This window comes from Vitis vinifera, chromosome 10 (genome assembly GCF_030704535.1).
Source record: "Vitis vinifera cultivar Pinot Noir 40024 chromosome 10, ASM3070453v1".
NCBI lineage: Eukaryota > Viridiplantae > Streptophyta > Magnoliopsida > Vitales > Vitaceae > Vitis > Vitis vinifera.
The window spans coordinates 10495099-10517844 of NC_081814.1; the positions used below are offsets into that span (position 1 = coordinate 10495099).

A 22746-nucleotide genomic window follows, 5' to 3' on the forward strand; every position below is an offset into this window, starting at 1 on the left:
GTAAATATTATTTATATGCTTGTTATCATAGCTTCAGGCTATAATATATTTCATTATAACTTTTGGTTATATAAATTTCATAAAGTTGTACAAAATTGTTAGTGAACAATTTTGTTCTCTATAACTTATAACTATAAGAAAGTACATATTAACAACTTTGGCATATCCTTTGATTAGCCCAAATAATATTAATTTTCTTATTTTCATAACTTCTGGTTATGAATAATAATATTTATATAACTTATGGTTATATAACAACATTTTAAAAAATTATGTATCTTCTAGGTACATGGTTGTTCATTGACAATTTTGTTTTGTATAACTTCTGGTTATACAAGAAAATTATAAATTGTATGCATAGTTTCTGACTATGAAACAATTGTTAATAAAAATTGTTTTTCATAATTCATGTTGTGAAAAATAAGTGAGTACGAAATAAAAATTAAAAACCAATATTTTTCATAACTTTGAGTTATGATTATTTTGTCAAAACAAAAAAATATTCAAATTTGTACATAATTTCAGGCTATGAACTATTTATGTATAACTTCTAGTTACACAATATAGTTAAAAGAAATTAAAGAAATTAAAAATTAATATCTTTCATAATTTCAGGCCATAATTATTTTGTCAAAACAAAAAAATATTTAAATTTGTACATAACTTTAGACTATGAACTGTTTTTTATATAAATATGTGTATAACTTGAACTATTCATTTTATAGTTTTGTGCATAGCTTTGAGCTATGAACTTTCATTATGTAAATTTGTACATAACTTCATACTATGAACATTTATTTATTTATTTATTTTATAGCTTCTGGCTATATAATATTGTTTGGTATAACATTCAGTTATATTGTATGATTAAAAATAAATAATTAGAGATCATATATATAGCGTTTGATAATGTATTTGTAATTTTGTAATTTTTCTCCATAACTTCTGGTTATAGGAATTACATATATTTTTCATAACTTTTGGTTATAATTTACCTCATAACTTCTGATTATAGGGATTATACATATTTATGTATTCAAATAAAATAATTGAAAATAGAGATAAAAAGGTAATAAATTAGAAAATTATGATGTAAGTTTATCACATACGTTTTTGTGTAGAGATTAATCGTATGATGTAAGTTTATCACCTACGTTTTTGTGTAGAGATTAGTCGTACTGATAATCTGTTGTAAAACAAAGTGAGAGAAGAAGAAAACAAAAAAAAGAAATTAGAATGTAGGAAAAGAATAGAATAAAATTTCATTAGAGGTATCTCCCTTTTATAGGGAGTCACAAAAAGAGAGATATATATATATATATATATATCAATATGGATAATCATTCACAAGTTTCAATAAATTCTCATATTTTATAAGAGGTTTTTTTTTTTTTAAATTATTTTTTAAGTTGAAAAGGTTGAGGGTTAAATTTTCGGGATTATTTCATCCCTTTAATCAAATAAAAGGAAAAGAAAAGATTGGATTGGGCCGCAGAAATGGGCTCGGTTTGAACTTTGCTGGTTAACTGTTATAGTGGGAGACTGAAATTGTCTCTTGGAGGACGAGAAGAGAAGAAGAGAAGACAACAGATGGCGTCATCATCATCATCAGCCGCTATGCGAGAATTACAGCGGGAATTAGAGACCAAAGCTAACGATCTCAGCAAACTCCAAAAAGGCAAACTCTCAACCCATGCCCTGATCCTAGCCCTAACTCTACAATCCTCTAGTTATTTTCATTATCTCTTGTTTTTGCATTTCATTTGAATGCAAAACCCTAACATTTTTGTTCCTCTTCAGACATTTCAAAGAATCACCAAGTCAGAAAGAAGTACACTATTCAACTTGGCGAGAACGAGCTCGTCCTCAAGGTCTCTATACTTATCTCTATCGTTTGGTTGCTGAGAAAGGGGTGGAAAAGAAAAGAAAATCATTTTCAATGGAGAAAACCTCGAATTGATACAGTTGAGTGGAGGATCTTGTTTTTTGTGATTAATTGGTGGTTTTTGTTTGTTTTGTGTTTAAAGGAGTTGGATCTGTTGAGGGAAGATGCCAACGTGTTCAAATTGATTGGTCCAGTTCTTGTGAAGCAGGATTTGGCCGAGGCAAACGCAAATGTGCGCAAGAGAATTGATTATATCTCTGCTGAATTGTATGTTTATAATACTTTACTTGATAACTACTGTTTTCATTTTATTTGAAATTTTTTATTCACATTCTTTTTCACATGACTTATCTTTTGCACCTCCCTAGATAGTTAGTAGCTTCTTGTGTTGTCATGTTTACTTATTGGCATTAGTCCTTGGCAGCACATCAGTGAGTGAAAAATAAATGGCTCATTACACTGTAAAATTGCATTGTAGTCCTTTGTATAATAGCTTCTAGGATATCTAGTGTAGTTGTGGGATGGTTTCCTATCTTCTCTGATGGAAAAAAGGTGCTGACTTTGAGTGAAATTCAGTGGCATTTCTTGGACCCTTCTTATGCAATGGCCTATGAATGCAGTGATGGACATCATGAATGTGGAATGCAATGAAAAAAATTCTACCCAATCATCTGAAGGAAACTGCAGTGAAATTTGCTTACATTTGAACTTGAATGCATGTCTTTAGTTATTTTTCTTATTAAGTTGTACTTAGATTCTGATAAGGTGTAATTCTTGTCTCACATTGGTGAATGTTCTTACTTCTTTTTCATTTTACTTGTATATTTATACTCTAATGTGACAAGCCACTGAATTCTTCCTTTTCTCTTTATAATTGTTGGGTTTCCACCCAACAGGAAGCGTCTTGATGCTACCCTTCAAGATCTAGAAGAGAAGCAAAATAGCAAGAAAGAGGCGGTTAGTATATTTCCCCTGAATATGTATTTTAGTTGCTTTCTCTGATATTTTCATGGCTTGCCACTTTTGAGCAATATGATAATATCTTTGTGGTTGTTCAACTTCAAATTAGAACTTCTGAAAATTGTCTTAAAGTGATGACTGTTTTATGGAAGTACTTTCTCCCTTTGGGAGGAAGATGCTGTTATTTAGTTATTTATTTTTCTCTTTGAAGCAAGAAGTAGAAATTGAGAAGTGCTACCAAATGACACCTATTTTAGTCGAGTATATCACATATTTTTTTTATACTCATATTTAACTTATTCATGTCAATGCATCACCTTAAACATGTCTGTTAAGTCATATTAGGGAAATTCTTAAGGCAAATGTAGAAAAGTTCCTTCTTTCTACTGCCTTTTGGCATTCCTTATATGCTTTGTGTGTACCTAGTACGCCTTTTCTTGCGGTTTTGATATATTATCTTTTTACCTATCAAAAAAATAAAAAAAAAAAACATGTAAAAGTTCCAACTTGTAAAAGAGAAAATATAAGGCTTAAGTTGGTAGTATTGAAATATACTAGTTTCATACTATAATTGAATTATTATCATGTTCCCTTTTATTAGTAAAAGTTTCCTTTTTGAGTCATTTGTTTAACAAGCTTAATGCCATTTCATGATGGATCTGTTTGGAAAAGTGATTGTCACTTGGCCTAAAAATTTTTATCATCATTTCTTTTGTTTTCAGTAACATCAACTTACTATTATAGTTACAACTCCATGGCAGTATTTCTATGCATTGCTTCATCATGCAATATGCTGGTAAAGCACAGGTTGAGGTGTGCTAGTAGTGGCTAGGGCTGTAAAAGAGTTGAGCTAAGTGGTAAAGCTGCTTGATCTTGGCTTTCAAAATTAACGAGGTCCAAAATAGGATTGACCTTCGTTCATTTCTTATGAATGATCTCAAGGAGGCTCTGAGAGAGATGAGATTGAGTACTTTAGTTTGTCTTCATAGAATGCCTATGAGGTTGAGCACAACTGAGCAATAGGCTATTTGAGCTTCTAAAAGAATTAACTGACTGTACGGCTATGATTGGGCTTGGTTTGTTTATCTCATAAACAATCTTGAATAAGTTGGTATTGGCTGAAGACTAATTTTTTTCCCTTTCTTACTCTAATTTGTGAGTTGGATTGTAAATGTAACTTGGGTTGTATAACTCACTTCAAGTAGGCAGTTTCTTAAATTCCAATAATTCAGGTCTGACTACATATACTGTTGATATTTAAATGTATATTGGGTATGAAGCCTCATAGAAGTGGGGAATGATTTCACTGAGATCATGGCTAATGGGGAATGGCTATTAGAAGCCTATGAAATTAAGGTAGGAGGTTTTTTTTTTTTTTTTTAATTCTAGAGACTTCTAGGGTGAATTAACTTGGTATTGCATGGATTAATTCTAGATTTGTCAGTGAGGTGGATTTTTTTGCATCTCAAAGGGCTTTTGAAGAGTAGGAGGTGGTGGTTATGCTTTTTGAATGAGTTTCATACTTCAAGCTCTTCTTATAGAAGTTAATACCAAAGAAAAGTGGTATAGAGGATTTTGGAGATTTTAAGCCTATTAGCTTAGTGGAAGGTTTATACAAGCTCTAGATAAGATTTTTGCAAATAAGTTGAAATTAGTCATCTGGAAGATGGTTTAGACTAGTACACAAATCTTACATGTTGTGCTTATTGCTAATGAATCTATTGACTCTAGGCCCTTGAGGCCTACCTCAAGTGGTAAAGGGTTGGGGACGGTTTGTAAGAGTTTCTAGGTTTAAGTCCCAATGGGGACAAAAATTTACCCATGAAAGAAAAAAAAGAATTTTTATTCTAGTGAAATGATATCAAGGGTGGAAACAAATTCATAAATTATACACCTTTGAAATATGAAAAACATAATGGTAGAGCCACAAATTCAATTTAGTGAGATGACTTTGTTATTGTAAATATAGTGAATGGTATTGTTGTAAATATAATGACATGACATTGTTGTAAATATAGTGAGTGACATTGTTATAATTATAGTGAGTGATATTGTTATAAATATTTCATGAAATGAGGGCATACGAGAGTCACAATAAAACACTATGTGCTGCCACTTTTATGGTTATAGATATAGATATTTGCTTTTCCAAAGGGCGAAAAAAAGAAAAAGGTAGGACTCTTTGGAAAATTTCAGAAATATTATTTTCTAATTATGTAGGAAAACGAATATTTCATTTAATGATAGAAAGAATTAAGAAATCTAGGGGGGACGAGCCGTCCTTGAAAAAGGACATCAAAAAGAAAATTTACTAGCTAAGAATCTAAAGCAACCCATGAAAATTTGAGCCTGCTTCATAAATACCTAAAGAGAAACCACATATCCATGTTAAAGTTCAGTGTTGAAGAAACCTCCCTACAAATGCCTCTAGCATTGGAGCTCCTCTTTTAGCCAAACAATCTGTTACCTGTTTGCTGGATCTAGGCTTCTTTGTGAAAGAGGATCCCAACCTTCTTGAAAGTTCTAAAATCTTCTGGGACTACATTTCCTATTTCTATGCTCATTTTTTGTGAGAAATTTGGAAGCTACTGACAATTGCTCTCTCTTCCACGAGGAAATTACTAATCCCCATAGGCTTTTCCTGTTTCAACATTTGAGTAATTCTACAATATTAGTCTATATTGCCAGCCCGACCCTTACCTATTTCAAGAAAGTCTTAAGCTGCATTGCCACAGTGATCTTGAAGATTCAACCAATCCCCAATTGTCCAATGTTTTCTTTCAACACCCATTGGTGTTAAATATGAGCCAACCTAAATGTAAGGGTTCCTGAATTGTACCCACCCCAATCTGAGTGTTGATACCACTGGTACCACTCCTCTGCTGCATGCATTCCTCTATGAGCAGAACACTACCAACTGGGACACCAGAGAACTTTAGAAATGGACCACCACAAAAAAAGAGAGGTATTATAAAGCATCTACAATGCTCAAGGGGCTTCCATCCTTTGTAAAAAATTCATTTACTCCTATCTAGTCAAATAACCAAAGAGTAGCAAGCACGGCATTTTACCTTTGTAACTTCTCCCAAAATCTAAAAGCATAAACATCATGTCTGCAACCCTTATAATGGAAATCCAAGCCAACCCTGTCTCTTGAGATATGTGTTCCATAAATTCCAAGTCATGGCACAACGGAGAAAGATATTATGCACTGTCACACCACTATCTAAGCGGAGAGTCCAACGCTGAGGATTAAGAGCTTTGAAGAGGCTCCTTATTTATAGCTGAGCAATGGTGTTCACCTTATTACTGGAACTAACCGTGATATGATAATCTGATTATGACTCTGGGGAACTCTGGAATTTTCAGATGAATAAGCCTGCAGAAATGCAATTGGGGATACACCTTTGGAAAATGCATTAAGAAGAATTGGCCCTAAAATATACCTAATGGAACCAAGGTCCTGAGCCTATTGACATGAAATGATGGAAAAAGGTAAAGTAGATTCAGAGAGAGCAGTAAATAAGATAGATTAGCAAATTCCTGGTTTGATAGAGTGGCCAAAGATTGAAACTCCAAGAAGGGCAAAGTTGAGGCTGATATAATTTATGTGATATGTTAAGATCCATAACCTTTGAAACATGATAAAAGTTAGGACAGAGAAGGCAGCACAGTGGATCCCCCTCTAGAAATCCTACTAGGAATAAAGTTTCAAACATCTCTCATTGAAAAAATGGCCATGTGAATTAAAGTCTGAGGAAACTTTGGAGATAAATTTCCAGGGGGCATCAATATTTTTTGATAAGTACCAGGGGGCATCAATATGAGCACTCAAGCACAATGTTTGTATACCATTTTTTGCAAGTAACCAATAAATACTTCTAGTAACGTTATGGCATGGCAAATGAATCTCCCCAGGAAATCTTGAAAACCTAGACCCAAGAGTACATTATTTCCTAGCTCCAAATACCCTTCACGCTTCGACTCATGAACCCTGTTCTAGTTTATAAGGTGATATCTTCTTGCCTCCCTAATGCATGGCCATAAAAATTATACTGGATTCTCTCAATCCCTAGAACAACACTAATTAGAATTTTAAGTATGGAGAGGTAGTTAGTGGAGATATGTGCTAAAAAAAATTGAACTAGGGTGATTCAATCCAATTGTTAGAAAAGTTTGAGTGCAACCATATGCACCAACTCCTGAAGATCAGGTCCTCTTGGATCCCCCCTAGAGGAAAACTTAGCTAGGACATTGGCCATTTACTCTTTGCACGACCTATAAAAAAGGCAAGAGTAGAGAGGTTATCCTGATTCACATTAATGCTTGAGGGTGCATTTGTCAATATTGATTGAGGTGACAAAGCAAGGAAGAAGCTTGTGCTTAGTGTTTTTCTAAATCAATATTGCTTCTAGACCAGTCCACTGTCAGCCTGGTATCCCCAACTTTAACATGGGGCAGGCTTTAAATTTCCTTTCCTTGGCCTTGCTGAATTTGGTGTTGAAGCCAGTTGGGCTGGGATTGCTCATCCTAATGAATATTCCTGGCCCCTGATTTTAGCCTTTAGTCATTGGGTCCCTATAATCCAGCTAAGAACTTTCACCAAGACAGCCCTGCTAATGGATCCAGCAGGTCTCGCTCACTTTGTTCGGTGTTCCTGGGCATTTGATTGCTACTCCCCATTCAACTACTGTATGGTTTTATCTGAAATGGTTAATGTTAGTCTCAATTTTCTGTGGTGTGCACCTCCTTGTTGGTATGTAATTTTTTAAGTCTATGACTCATGCCCTTTCAAAAATCGTTGTTAATATATCTTTTGATTGCTTATCAAAAAAAAAAGGGAGTCTACAACTCATGCAGCTGGGTTGTAATATTTTTTTCCCCTTTGATAGAGTGGTTGTAATAATTCTTTTTATTTATGTGAAAACAACATTTTAAAATTTAACTTCCTGCTTCTAATCTTAATTGACATACATTAGCACGGATAAATTGTTGTGGGAAATAAATTTTGCTAATAATTGTTGGTTTTATTTTAAGAAGTTTTGGTGACAGCTTTTCCAGTCCTCAACTTACCCTTCCAAAAACTGAAAGTAGCAATATGATCTTTGTTCCCTGCTAATTAGAGTTGAAAAGTACCATTAAAATATTAGTAACTCAATGTTAATTGTTCTTTGTTGATGAGAACTGTCAGTAATATTTTGGTGTTCAATGTTCTGCTCGTTCCTCAAAAGAATTTTTAGAGAATGTGCATTTTAGGTGGAGCTGATTTTAGACCATGATTAGTAATCACTGAGCAGAAAATGTGAAATTATTAGGGAAAGTTTATGTTCCCCATTTTTATTCTTTGAATTATTCTCTAGTTTTGTCTCTCAAATTCAACATTTGCAGTAATGTCTTCATAAGTGCTTTGTATTTCTGTTTCAGAAAAAGAACATAATATGCTACTGGATTAACCTTGGATTGGAAGTCAGTCTGGTTAATACCCATGCATTTTTTTTTGTATTGGTAGTTGATGAATGACACCATGGATTGAAGAAATTGATACAGCAAAATGTTTATAATAGTCATGAACTGCCTGCAAAGAATTTCCTTGTGGCCATTGCTGCTCCACAGAAAATGTAGATGTAGAAATGTAGGAAGTCTTGAATTCATAATTTCACTCATTTTTGTTACTGCAGAAAGGTTACTTGAGAAGAAACTTTACTAGCCTGGGCAGATTTTTTTTTTTTTGGACGAACAAATTGAGCATCTATTAATGAGGGCCAAAGAAACGGGGTGCACTCTATGTATACAAGTAGCATATTCAAAACATCACAGCAGAACACTGTAAGGCATATACAAAAACAGCCTACAGGAGAAAAAACCGAACCATCCACAAGTAAGGCTATCTAAGAAATCCATCATTGAGGAGCTCTACATTTCCATCGAAGCATGGGGCCACTCCAGTAGGGATTTAATGAACCCCTTCAACCTTCAATCTGAGAGTTCTTCATGGAAAATCCTTCAGTTATGCTCTTTCCACATACACTAGAACAAACAAAGGGGAGTTATACACCAAACAATTATGCTCTTCCTATCCAACCCTTTAAATTTCCACTCAAGGAAGGGTTCAAGGATTTAATCCGGAATTGGTGGTGGGGAATAGAGGTCAATGGCAGCGCCAGTTTTAGATTGTCGGCGAAATTGAAGGAGCTGAAGCAGAAGCTTAAAGTTTGGAATAGGGAGGAGTTTGGTAATCTGGAAAGTAACAAGGAGGCTGCGCTCCATCAAGTGGAGTATTGGGACAGAGTGGAGGATGAAAGAAGCTTGACAATGGAGGAATTAGCTTGTAAGAAGGAAGCCAAGGAGGATTATGCCAAGTGGGTAGTTTTGGAAGAAACGCACTGGAGGCAGGTGTCAAGGGAACTTTGGTTAAAGGCAGGGGATAGGAACACGGGATATTTCCACTGAATGACTTCTGCCCATAGAAGAGTTAACCACATGGACAGAATTAAAATTAATGGGCTTAGGCTGACAGAGGAGCGTGAAATTAGAGAAGGGGTAGCGAATGCATTTCAGCAGCAATTTTCAGAAAGTTCGGGGTGGAAGGCGGACATTGGAAGCCTTCCTTTTAATCAAATTTGCGTGCAAGAAGCAGAGATGCTAGAGGTTCCCTTCACTGAGGGTGAAGTCCAGTCGGCCCTGATGGAATTGAATGGGGATAAAGCCCCAGACCCTAACAGGTTCTCTGTTTTCTTCTAGCAATGTTGCTGGGATTTCGTCAAGGAGGAAATCTTGGAGATGTTTAAGGAGTTTCATGACCAGAATATGTTCCTTAAGAGTATTAACAATACTTTTATGGTGCTGATTCCTAAGAAAGGAGGGGCTGAGGATCTAGGGGACTTTAGACCCATCAGCCTTTTGGGGGGCCTCTATAAGTTGCTGGCAAAGGTGTTGGCCAACAGGTTTAAAAAAGTGATAGGAAAAGTAGTCTCCCCTGATCAGAACGCGTTTGTCACGGGTAGACAGATTCTTGACGCCTCTCTAATAGCAAATGAAGTGATCGACACCTGGAATAAGAGGGGGGATAATGGGGTTATCTGCAAGTTAGATATAGAGAAGGCCTATGATAGTATTAATTGGTAGTTCCTCTTGAAGGTCATGGAAAAAATGGGATTTGGCTCTAAGTGGCTGAGGTGGATGTGGTGGTGTATTTCCACAGCCAAATTCTCAGTTATGGTGAATGGAACACCAACTGGTTTCTTTTCGAGTTCAAAAGGGCTGCGGCAAGGGGACCCCCTGTCCCCTTACCTTTTTGTCATGGGGATGGAAGTGTTGAGCGTTCTTATCAGAAGGGCTATGGAGGGGGGTTTTATCTCAGGGTGTAAAATTCAGCGTGGTAGAGGGCGGGCTGCCCACATTGCTCATATGCTCTTTGCCGATGACACTATTGTCTTTTGTGAGGCGAAGAAGGAGTACTTAACGAACTTAAGTTGGATTTTGTTCTAGTTTGAAGCCGCGTCCGGGTTAAGAATTAATTTGGCTAAAAGTGAGATTATTCCAATAGGGGAGGTGCAAAGGATAGAGGAGCTGGCTTTAGAGTTAGGGTGTAGGGTGGGGCAGCTGCCGACTGTGTATTTGGGGCTGCCTATGGGTGGGATGGGGTAGAAGAGAAAATGAGAAGAAGGCTTGCCCTTTGGAAGAGCCAATATATTTCAAAGGGCGGGAGAATCACTCTAATCAAAAGCACTATGGTTAGCATGCCAGTGTATCAGATGTCTTTATTCCGAATGCCTATTTCTGTGGCAAGAAGATTAGAAAAATTGCAAAGAGACTTCTTTGGGGGGGGGGGGGGGGGGGGGAGGGGCGGGGGTGGGGTCACATGGAGAGGAAAGCTCATCTGGTTAAGTGGGAAGTGGTGTGTGGGGATAAGGTGAATGGGGGGCTAGGAATTAGGAAGTTTACTATTATGAATAAAGCGTTACTTGGCAAATGGACTTGGAGATTCGCTTCTGATAAGGAGGCCCTTTGGAAGCAAGTGCTGGTGGCTAAGTATGGACAAGAGGATTACGGTTGGAGGACCAAAAAGGCTATGGGTGCGTGTGGGGTGGGGGTGTGGAAGGAGATTTTAAAGGAAGCTGGCTGGTGCTGGGATAAAATGGTGTTCAATGTGGGGAAAGGTAATAAAATCGGATTCTGGACTGACGTGTGGTGCGGGGATTCAGCGCTGTCCCAAAGGTTTCCGCATCTCTACATCTTGGCAGCCAATAGAAATGCGATAGTTGAAGACTTGTGGGACCAGAATGTTGGAGAAGGAGGCTGGAACTTGAGATTTATAAGGGATTTTAATGACTGGGAGGTGGAGATGGTAGGTGAGCTACTTCAAGCGTTGAGAGGCTTCAGGATAACTTGGGAGGATGATTCAGTTTCTTGGAAGGGAGGGGGAAGTGGGCAGTTTAGAGTGAAAGATGCGTATAGCTGGTTGGATAGGCCTATGGATGTCAACTTTCTGAAAAACAAAATTTGGGTGGAAAGAGTCCCAACTAAAATCATGTTTTTTGCGTTGGAAGCGACTTGGGGAAAGATTTTGACTCTTGATAGGCTCCAAAAGAGAGGTTGACAGCTCCCTAATCGGTGTTTTTTGTGTGCTTGCGAAACGGAAAGTGTGGATCACATTTTTATTCATTGTACAGTGGCCAGAGTGCTATGAGACTTAGTGTTGGGTTTAGTTGGGGTCAAGTGGGTGTTCCCTAATACTGTAAATGAGGTTTTATATAGCTGGGGGAGGGGGTGCTTTTGTGGGGAAAAAAAGGAAAAAGTTCTGGAATTCCATTCCGTTATTCATTTTTTGGATAATTTGGAAGGAAAGGAATAGATTAGCCTTTAGGGGGGGGGGTTTAGCAATTCAGAGGTTTAAATATTCTTTTGTATGTAATATCTGGGGTTGAGCTAAATTGTATATGGAAGAGGAGCCGCATTCCCTTTTAGATTTCCTGGAGTGGCTTGCCTCCAGTTAAGGGGTGGTTTGTTTTTTTTGGCTTTTTGCTTGTTTGGCCTTTGCTGCCTTGTATACGCCCTGTATACTTTGGGGCTCTTTAGCCTCTTCTTTATGAATTGTGCTTGCTTATCAAAAAAAAAAAAAAAAATTCCACTCAAGGAAGAGATTTCTCACTGAACTTGGAAGTGCCCTTTTTAGGCAAAAGATCGCTAGAAGAAATGTGCATAGCACTCTTGTCCTATTGCAATGAATCAAAATGTGATCAATTGATTCTTCACAATCTTTACAAAGACTACGTCTGTTGACCATCATCTACCTCCTCTTCATTAAAACATTTACAATTAAGATCTTGTACCAAATTGCTTCCTAAGCAAAAAAAACACGTTTTCATAGAAGCTCAAGACCCCCAAATTTCTTTGGTTGAGAATACTGCTTTAGCCTTACACATAAAGAATTGTAGTGCAACTTTACACTGAAATTGCCCTTCCTATCCTCTCTCCATAGTAAAGTGTTCTCTCCTTTTTGCACTCTCATAGAGTAAATAAAATCCAAAAAGTGGGTTACCCCCTCTAACTTCCAATCTTGGAAGGGCCTCTTGAAATGCACCATCTAATGATGACCTTTTCTTCCTCCCCCCTCCCATAAATCTGCAATTGTAATGTTCTTGCTAGAATCTTGTATGAAGTGCAAAATGAAAGCCTCTATCAACTAGTTCTCCCCCACCCATCCATCCACCATTTTTGATTTGGATAGCTAACTTGAGACTATGATCCTCCCATCTTTTTCTAATGTCTTTCCACAAGCTCATACCAAAAGTTCCCTTACCTCTCAAGTACTCCACCCCCCTTCCAATTCCATTTCCCTAAACTTTCCAAGGATGATCTTCCTCCACAAGCTTGTATGCTCAAGAGCAAATGTTCACAACCATTTGTTTAATAAGGCCTGATTAAGAACTTCCAATCTTCTAATTCCCAACCCTCTATGCTTCTAGTCCTTGCACACATTTGATTAGCTCACAAGATACATCTTTTTTCTTTCGCCAATATCTTCTCACAAAAGTCTTTGAATTTTCTCTAAAATATTTTTTTTTGATAGGTAAATTTTCTCTAAACTATGATCCTTACCTTTATGAGGATTGAAAAAAAGGGACAAAAGAGATTGGGAGGCTTGAGAGAGTACTCTTTATAAGAACCAATCTTCTGCCTTTAGACAAGTATTACTTCTTCCAATAAGCCAATCTCCTTTTGAACCTCTCCTCAACTACATCCCACACAACACAAGAGTTATGAAACACTTCAAGAGGCAAACCAATATAAGTAGGAAATGTCCCCATCTTGTATCCAAATAAAGAAGCTACTTTGTCCACCTCCCCTACTAGAATAATTTCACTTTTTTGCATGCTTACTTTTAAACTTGATGTAGCCTCAAAACATGTTAGGATCCATTTCTAGTATCTCGATTGATTTGTGTTGACCACATAGAAGAGAAAGTATCATTTGCAAACAATAGGTGAGAAACATGTATTCCTTCTTCCCTTCTACCCTCAACCTTGAAGCCACTAATGAATCCTCCCTACTCAACCTTAGATATATATATATATATATATTTTTTTTTTTGATAGGTAAAACGCAGAAGTATATCATATATAAAGAAAAAAAGGGCGCCCAAAGGTCAACCCAAATCATATAGAGTATACAACAGGCACGTAAAGACAAAAACAAAAAAGAAGAGGGGATTCGAAAAATCTCACCCACCCTCATCTAGGACCCAACCAATCAAAAAAGTTGATTAAAGATAAAGGTCCTTTGTCTATAAACAACTTAGTCCAATACCAATAACTACAAACAAAAGAATTTTTCATCATTTGAATTGAAATCTCCTCATTTTCAAATACAATCCTATTTCTTTCCTTCCAAACGGTCCAAAAGAGACATAAGGAAGTTGCCTTCCAAACCTTTTGATGCTTCTTGCCACAAAGGAACCATGCCAACCAGAAAGGGTCTCTCTAACTGACAATGGAAGGACCCATGTCACACTAAAGAGTGCAAAAATTAACTTCCATAAAACCTTAGCCTTAGAGTAATGAATTAGAATGTGGTCTACATGCTCTTCTTCGACAAGACAAAGGAAACATCTATTAGCATGGCTAACACAAAATGATAAAGTGAAAGAGGGTCCCTTTGTCGCAAGCCTCTAAAAGTCTGGAAGGGGACCAACATTCTCATAGAGGAAATGCAAAGGTGAATCTACTCTCTCCATTTATGACCAAAACCCATCTTTTTCCAAATAGACAAGAGAAACTTCCAATTCACATGATTGTATGCTTTTTCTATATGCAATTTGCAAACTAGACTTGCATGAGCTTCTCATTCTCGAATCAATGACCTCATTTGCAATCAAAGTTGCATCAAGAATTTGTCTACTGCGTATAAAAATAGTTTGGTTTTTTGACACCACCTTTCCCACCGTTCTTTTTAGTCTATTAGCTAGAACTTTTGCTTGAAGTTTATACATTGTCCACAAGACTAATTGACCTATAACCCTTAATGTATTTTACCCTTATTGCATCACCTCCCTTCCCACAATAGGCTGACAAAACTTCCAAAACCCAATTGAGAAGTGTTGGGATGTGGTGCTTTGTGTCCCCCTAACTCTAAAAGAGTTGATAGCACCTCTTTCTCCAAGAAAGGGCTCTTTATAAACTTTCCCTATTTGATGTTTCAATGCATTTAAAAAGCTCTACTACCACGTCAGATCTCCTTATTTGGGGATTTTCAAGCACAGATTTGAAGGAAAATAGAATGCCACCTTATGCTCCTCCTCTTCCAACCAAATCCATTGATTTTGAGACTACTGATGAAATTACCATTTCGCCTTGCATCAACTATGTGGTGAAATTTTTTTGTGTTGTTATCACCTTCTTTAACCAAAGAGTCCTTGATTTCTATCTCCATAAGTCTAATACGGCTAAATGACTATACTTATCTTTTGCTAACTTCTGATATCTCTTGTCCTCCTCTAGGAGAGGTCTTACCCTTTCTATGTTGTTGCAATAACTTAGGGATGACCTATTAAAAGGGATGAAATCTTCCCCACTTTGGAAAACTAATCTTTCACCTTTTTTCAACCTAAAAAATACCTATTTTTGACAAAAATGCCCTCATTTTTTTCTTGCAAAAGCAACCCTTTATTTTAAAACACACATGTAAATAATGAAAATGTTGAAGGGTATTTATGTCAAAAATGGGTTACTCTTCAAGTTCAAAAATGGGGAAGGTTAGTTTTACAAATTCGGGATGTTTTCATTCTTTTTAATCAATTAATCCAATAACTTATCATCTCTAATGCAACTTCCTTCTTGATTGATACATTATTGATCACCTCTTTATTTCATTTCTTCAATATTTTTTTTTTCAGTACTTGTAGCTTCTTAACGGGTACAAAACTTGGACAACCCTTGATACATTGGCCATCACTCTTTGATAAGATCCCTAAAAATCTTTCATTGTTAGCCACATATTTTCAAATCTAAATGGAGCTTTGCCTTTCCTCTCCCTTCCACGGTCTTGAAAAATAGGAGAGTGGTCAAACATTAACCTTGGAAGCAATTGTTGGAGAATGCCTAAGAAATGCTCCTCCTAGTCTTAGGAAAAAAGAAAGCTACTACCCAACCGACTTTTGAAGGAACCTTCATGCTCACCATACCAAGTGAAACTATCACTACCTAGAGGTGTGTATGCTGCAAAGAAAAAAATTAATATTATTGATTACCAATACTTAATCTTAGTGAGGCAACGAAGTCATCCCCAAGAGATGAAGCTTATTGGCTAGAGTGGACCAACCGCCCGCATATATCTTTAGGGAAGATCAAAGTAAACCTTTTAGCCTCCATATTACATATTGAGCAAAGAATGGACCTTCCCACCCCATTTTGCACCCTTTTAAGCTTCCACACTTTGTTGCAAACCTTTGACCCCTCCTCCCTCCTCCTTGCGACAACCCTCTACGCCTTCAAGCAAGCAACTTAAACTCACTTCCCCAAACCTAATCTAGTTGGAGCAACCTCTTCCCCTCTCTAGAAGAACTCCTCTTAGCTTACTTGTAGCCTCCTCAATAGAGATCTCAAAGGATTTCACCTCCATGGCAAACCAACTCTTACCTCCTCTCATCTCAAAGCCAATTAAATGTATGGAGATAAATGTAAGTTCTAATCATGTTTTGGGATACCAAGTAGATCTAGAATGCTATTAGAAAGATAAAGAAGATGAGAAAGAACATTAAAATCTCACTAAGGCTTTCTATAAATTTCACTTGGAAGATAATTAATGGAGTGTCACATTTGAAAATTGCAAGGTATGCAAAGAAAAACTTAATATTATTGATCATCAATACTTAAATCATGTTTTACATCAATAAACCTTATTTATAGATTTTCGAAAGTACTAGAATTTGAATAAAACTATAAAAAAATAAATCTAACCTATATGGTAACTAGGTAGGACTCCTATTACTTTCCTAAAGCTATTAAATCTTCTAAAAAGTTTAAAAGAAATAAAAAAAAAACTCTTTTTAGAATTAGAAGCTTACTTTATAAAGTTTTTAATAAAAAAAACCTTTAGATTCTAAGGATTCAAAATATAGACTTCAAAATAAAAATTTTATTTTAGAAAATAGAAAGTTTAAATGTTCTTTTAAAGAGAATTAAAAAACTTCCTAATTTCTAAATAAAACTCAAATACCAATTACTATTGAAGAATGACACCTAAAAAATTGCAAAATTACCTAAATAACTTTCATTAAGTAATTTAAGATTTTTTATTTATTTAAATAATTTCATCCATTTATTGAATAGATCTTGGATTAGATGTTGATTCTCATCAAGGATACTTCTGCAACATTTTCTCATGAGGCTCTTTGAAATTGGGACTTGGGCCACTGCTTCTTCCCAGTGATCCTCTTCTGATTGACAAAGAGATTTTAATTGTGTGAATGGGTCTTCTGAGCCTCCTTTAAACCATTGTTAGGACTCTTATGTGGAAATTGGTGCCCCACTCTTGCCCTTTCTTTGTGATTAGCCCATGCTCTTTGGACCTCTCATTAAAAGGCCCGCCAACTTACTCTTAGCCCATCTCAAATGATATACCCCTCCCTTTGAGCCTAGTCTTTGTGAATTTAACTTGACCTCATCAAACTCATCCCTAAGCTCCTTTCTACTTCGCCCATTTGGCTCAAAGCCTATAGCCCTAAAATCCCCACTAGATTCCCCAAGATTCAGTCCGGTAGCTTCACAAGCGATATATATGCATTCGACAATTCCCCTAGCAGCCTTATTGAAGCCCTTAAAAGATGTTTGGTTGCCTTTTTGCTTTTCTTTTGCACCATTTTTAAAAGGGAGCACGTTGAGAGAGCGAAGGTTTCTATCATCCATCTCAGGCCCATGGGAGGCTGCTAGCACCACCCCTCCTCTATTAAACAAATCCATTTTGACAGCTCCCAAATCCTCCCTACCTCCATTTCCCCTTGCCTATGAGCACCAAAGCACGTGACTTTGACACCATTTCTTCTTCTTGCATGAGGCTCTTGTTGTTCACTTTTGAATCTTTGGTTGGGGATCTAACCGTAGTTGCAACTTGCAAAGCTAAGTCATATATTGAGTTTCCCACCATAGTGGGATTGAAAAAGAAGTAAAGCCTACAACTACCTTTAATTTTCTTGGCACTTCCTTTCTGTTGTTTTTTACCAAGATTCTTGCCCATTTTAGCTTGTGAAGCTGTTTGGTCTCTTCATCGATTGTTATGAAGCCCTTATAAGCATCCTATACCCTCTTAGAGAATTCCATGCCCCATAATTGTAGAGGTAAACTTGGCAATATAACCCAAGATACATCCCTCTAAACGTCCAAATGAGTGCAACCTACTATTGGCACCCACCAATCCAAAGCATCATTCTATAGAGCCACTTTCACTAGACCATGGAGCTTCCACTAAATGTTAGCCCCTTTTTTCACTTCTTGAAACTTGGAACGTGGTGATAGATAATTTCTTACTTATCTACCAAACAAAATCTAAGGGCTTCCATCTTTGAAAATTACATAGCATCGGGAACTTGGAGCCACTTTGCTTCTCTTACTCTTCTCAGGGTTTTTTTTTTTTTAGCAACTTTCACATGGCTAACTCCTTCTATTACTAAGGAGGTCTTCTTCGAACTTCTTTGGACCCTATACTTGCTCTCTTATCCATTCTTATTGTCAAAACCATACCCAACTCTTTTAACCTACGACCCATGATAACCCATCCTAGAAGGTTGAACCCCTCAAGAATAGTAATGAAGCATGTTCTATCTTCTCCTTAGCAAGTCTCAATTGGGCTAGTTCATGGCAAAGAAAAGCAAGTCGGAGGAAGGGTGCTTTGGTGGGCCTGTCAAGCGTTGGCATGTGGTTATTCCTAGTAGCCCACCCATAGACTTCAAGATGGTTAGTGATAGTGGGGTAATAAGTAAGAAGAAGAAGGGTCAAAAGGGCTTCTAGATATCTTCTTTCGATAGAGAGCAAATGAGCAACTTAGAGTCCTTCATCAACCCTCTTGTGTTGGTGATGCCCTAGGGTTTAGAGGTGAGGAGATCAGGAGTCAATACTCTTTTGGCAAAAGTAACATGTTTCAAAGGTAGGTGTTTTTCTATTGCTCCTCCTCCACCTTAGGGTAGGCTTTTCTCCTCTCTCTAATCTTTCGGTTTCTACAGTTGGGTTGTTTGGTGACAGCAGTGCACTATTGTATCAGCCCAAGGATTCTTATCCAGGTGGAGAGAATGGGTCACAACCGAAGATGGGTCTTTCTATTGGGTCCTGTGGCAGTTAGAAATGGGCTTCCTTGTATGGTGCTTCAAAATGGCTTCTTGTTGGAATTCTAGGAGAAGGCTTTGAAAGGACCCGAGTTTAAGGAAACTATGGATAGGTTAGAGGATCTCGAGTCTTCTGGGGAGAATACTAGTTGTTTGATGGGGGAGGAGCATCTTAGTGACAGGATCTGTCATAAGCTGACAAGTTTCAATAATTTTGTGGGGATGCTAGTTGTGGGTTTTGAAAAGGAGATTATATCCTTTTGAGGAAGATGGAGGTGAGGAGAGGGCATAATGTTTCCACTTAAAGGGGGAAGAGAAAGCAAACTAGACATCTCGTTTTGAGAGGGGGATTCGAAATCTAGAATACTTGGTTAATTTCAAAAGTTCCCCTATATTAGATTAGTGTAGGGGAGGAGCAGTGGGGGTTCCAGCTTAATCTGTTTGATAAATTCTTCTCCAAAGGTTCAAGGGGAAGATCTAGTATATGGGAACAACGAAGGCAAGATTGGCTAAGAGCATGTTGGGTTCCTAGGTCTTTAAGGCTTCAGTTTTGTTTGGGTGGTGGTTTGTTGCTCTTTCCTTTTGCTTACCTTTCGATGCTATTTGTATACTTTGTGTGTACTTTGGTGTGCCTCTTCCATATATTTTTAATATAATTGCATTTTTACCTATAAAAAGAAAAAAAAAAAGAAAAAAAGAAGATCGAATGTATCTTCCAATTCCTTTTATTGCAATTTCTATCTTGAACCATCTACCATGGTCCTTCATTTCTCCCTTGAACAACTTTCCCCCCTCCATTTACAACATGGTCAAGGGTCTCTAGGAGCCATGCCAGCATTCCTCTGCTCAACTTGGTCCATCTCTTATAGCCTTTACCTCTTTCCGGTGTACCTCACTCACCCCTTTACTCATCTAGAGTGAAGCTCAAAGGACTCAGAATCAACAAAGACCACCCTTACCCTCTTGGACATTTCACTACACAAAGGACTAAGACTCAGCTGGGAACCGGTTAATCGTATAGGGCAAAGAAGAACAGTTGTTTCTGCCATTTTTCATAGTTTCAGGTGTATCTTAGCCATGAACTCCTTTCTTTTCTATTTCGGCCTAGCTAGTTTGATGGAAGTTAAGGCAATACTTGCTATCTTATCCTAGATAATGCAGCTTGAGGCAAAATTTAGAGAACAAAGGATCCATGAAATATATTACTCATCAAAGTAGGAATTCCTATACTCAAAATAAGCTAAGTTTACTAGGACACAACTCTTGGGTTTTGGTCACAATGCTTAGCAAATCTGCAACTCTTAAAAGCTAATTTTATGCATCCCCTATTCTGAATGTTTCTCCACTTAAAAAGATAATAATAGATTTTAGTTTCATAATTGCTTCATCCAATTTGCGCTTCGTCTGGTGCTTTAATGAATTATTTATTCATTTTCATAAGATAAATGATTGAGGTTTATGCCTTCTGATGCTCATGTAGAGTTTGTTCTAGTCTCTGCAAGAGTGGGTTGTTCCCTAGGCATTGCCTTGGGTATCCAGATATCTTTGGGATCACTTGTACCAAGGCAGCCTGTGCTTCTCTGCTTAATTTAGTTTTTAGGTGCTCCTCCTCTCCATCTTTCCTTGGTTGTGTGGGGGGTTGCCTGGTTCTATGGTGGATGGTGGTTGGGTTAACTTTAATGGTTGTATCTTGCAAATTATGGAATGCTGACTACACTTGGGCTGTACTCCAAGTGATCAATTTGAAAGATGATGATGACATGTTCCACATTATCTGTTGCTTGCAACTTTGCTGAAATATATCCCTTTTACTTTTCTATCGTGGAATTCTGTGTTCTGACTAGATTGGCTGTCCTTCGATGCATCAACTCAGAAGGTGATGACTTGATTTGCATTGTCTATTGTTTGCTAACTCGGCTGATTTTCATCCCTTCTAGTTTTAGTGTCTTTCCCTTTTTGTCATGCTCTAATTTTTTCTTTTTTTGTATTGTCTTATTGGGAGGGGCAGAGGCAGAACCCTGTCCCTGAGTTGGTATTTAATTTGTAGCAAATACTTGGTGGCTAAGACATGGCCACTTGGAGTCTTAATTTGATACCCTTTGTTTTGTGGCATATATCCTTTGGTACAATTTAGTTGAACATTGTGGATGATAAGACAATGATTCACAGTTGAATCATTTTTATGCACTTCTGTTTTGCTTGGAAATAGAGACTCCCTTAGTCATATTGCTTGCATTGGAATCGTATCTACTATTATCTCGTACGGTTGCATTTATTGCTTCTGTTGGTTTAATTTTGCAGGTTTTTAAATTACAACAAAAGATTCAAGCTCTACAGCCTGGAAAAGCCAAAGCATAATATCCATTATGTGCACATTTTAAGGGCAGTTCTATCATTTTTTATCTTTTAGATGTCTGAATATATAGCTTCTCTCCTGTTTGTCTCTAGTTGAAACTGTAGTGAACATTACAAATCCTGGCTGTTGTCACTCTGCTTTTGTGGGCTGTTTTTTTTATGAAAAATATGGTCTCCTTTTTTTTTTTTTTTGTATCTGGCCACAACTTTACTTAATACAGACAGGTTTATTAAACTGATCAATGAACCTATGATGCCAAGGGTTTTTAACTTTTTATTAATTTTGGGTTTTTATATTCATAGTCATTAAACAAACATGAGCTGCCATTGAATCTGAAGCTGAAGGGAAGGTTATAAATGGAGACCTGAGGTGAGAACCTAACTGGTAAAAATTAGTTGAGCTTGGTTGGGATGAGTTTTCTTTAGCCCAAAATTGAAACTGAATGAGCCTCCTCAATCTTCCTTCTTTTGCCTTAGCAGGCCTTTGAGCTTACTTTCTGTGAGCCCAAAACTGATGATTTGGATGGGACACTGATAGAATATACCCATTAATAATTGATTTATCCAAATAGGGAAAATATAAGACCACAACAACAGTAACCTGCGGTGGGTTTTCTAACATGCCAGTCGGCACCAAAATAGAAAACTTGGACACAACACGCTTTGCCAGTACAATTTGTACTTCCTCTGAAGACACACTGTTGATATTGGCATGAAATAGTGGGAGTCAATCAACTCAAAACTGGCACTAGCATTGATTAATACACTAGTATTCTAAGTCTATCAAAAGTATCATTTCATTTTATGTTGATACTTGTAGCAGGTGTGTATTAGGGAATATGGTCAACATTCGATATTATGATATTGTGGGTACTACTGGTAGGCATTTAAAACACTTGGGCATTTAGCTGGACCACCCTTTTTACTTTGATAATACCCTTTGCTCTGTGAATCGGCCTTTGAAGTCCCCACTAAATCACAGCATCCAGAATAGGAATTTTGAACTCAGATCTCAAGCTCTTCTTTAGGAGCCTACACCAACAGAATGCTGCCCCTGCTCTCTCTTTTTTATCATTTTCTTTTTAACTATTTTGCATGATCATTAGATTTCCGATTTCGGATTTCCTTTCCGACTTAGGCATCTATATAGTGATAAAAAGAAAATAAATATTAAATTCATAAGATTCATGTTGTCCATTTTTGCTTTTTTTTGAGTGCATAGAATAACTTGGGCATCCTTATCATATCCGTACCCCACTGAATCTATAACCTGATGGAAAAGACATCACAAATCCAAGGCCCTACTCCCTAGATAAGGACCTATCAACTAATGTCCGTAGATCAGCCAGATAAAATTTAATTTTTTTCTTATTATAATTATCATAAAAATAAAGAAATAAAAAATTTTAAATTAATTAAAAATTTATGTAATTTTTAATTATTTAGTTTTTAAATAAAAAATTATAATAAATAAATAAAATACTTTATTGATTTTATTTTCTATTTTTTTAATTTTATTTTTCCTTCCTAGTTTTTTTGGTAGAATCAAGGATAGCTATGAAAAATTGAGTTTTTGTGTGGGCATGGCATATTCCATGGAATAAAGTCAAAGGAAATTTTATAATGAAAAAAAATAGAAACAGACAAAAGAAGTGCCCCACCTTTTTCATTTTTGGTGGAGACAGAAGAGAAGGAGATTGGAAATTAAAAAGGGAGAGGAGGAGAGGAGGAG

The 22746-nt window shown here is 36.8% G+C and overlaps 1 protein-coding gene across 1 annotated transcript; it reads left to right on the forward strand.

Annotated features, from left to right (window-relative positions):
* The first annotated feature begins 1389 nt into the window (after positions 1-1389).
* LOC100245160 (prefoldin subunit 6) lies at positions 1390-21257 on the forward strand. Its single transcript, XM_002269390.5, has 5 exons — positions 1390-1678; positions 1801-1871; positions 2028-2152; positions 2782-2842; positions 20961-21257. The coding sequence occupies exons 1-5, from the start codon at positions 1591-1593 to the stop codon at positions 21015-21017; spliced, it is 402 nt and encodes a 133-aa protein (XP_002269426.2). The 5' UTR covers positions 1390-1590; the 3' UTR covers positions 21018-21257.
* The last annotated feature ends 1489 nt before the right edge of the window (positions 21258-22746 follow it).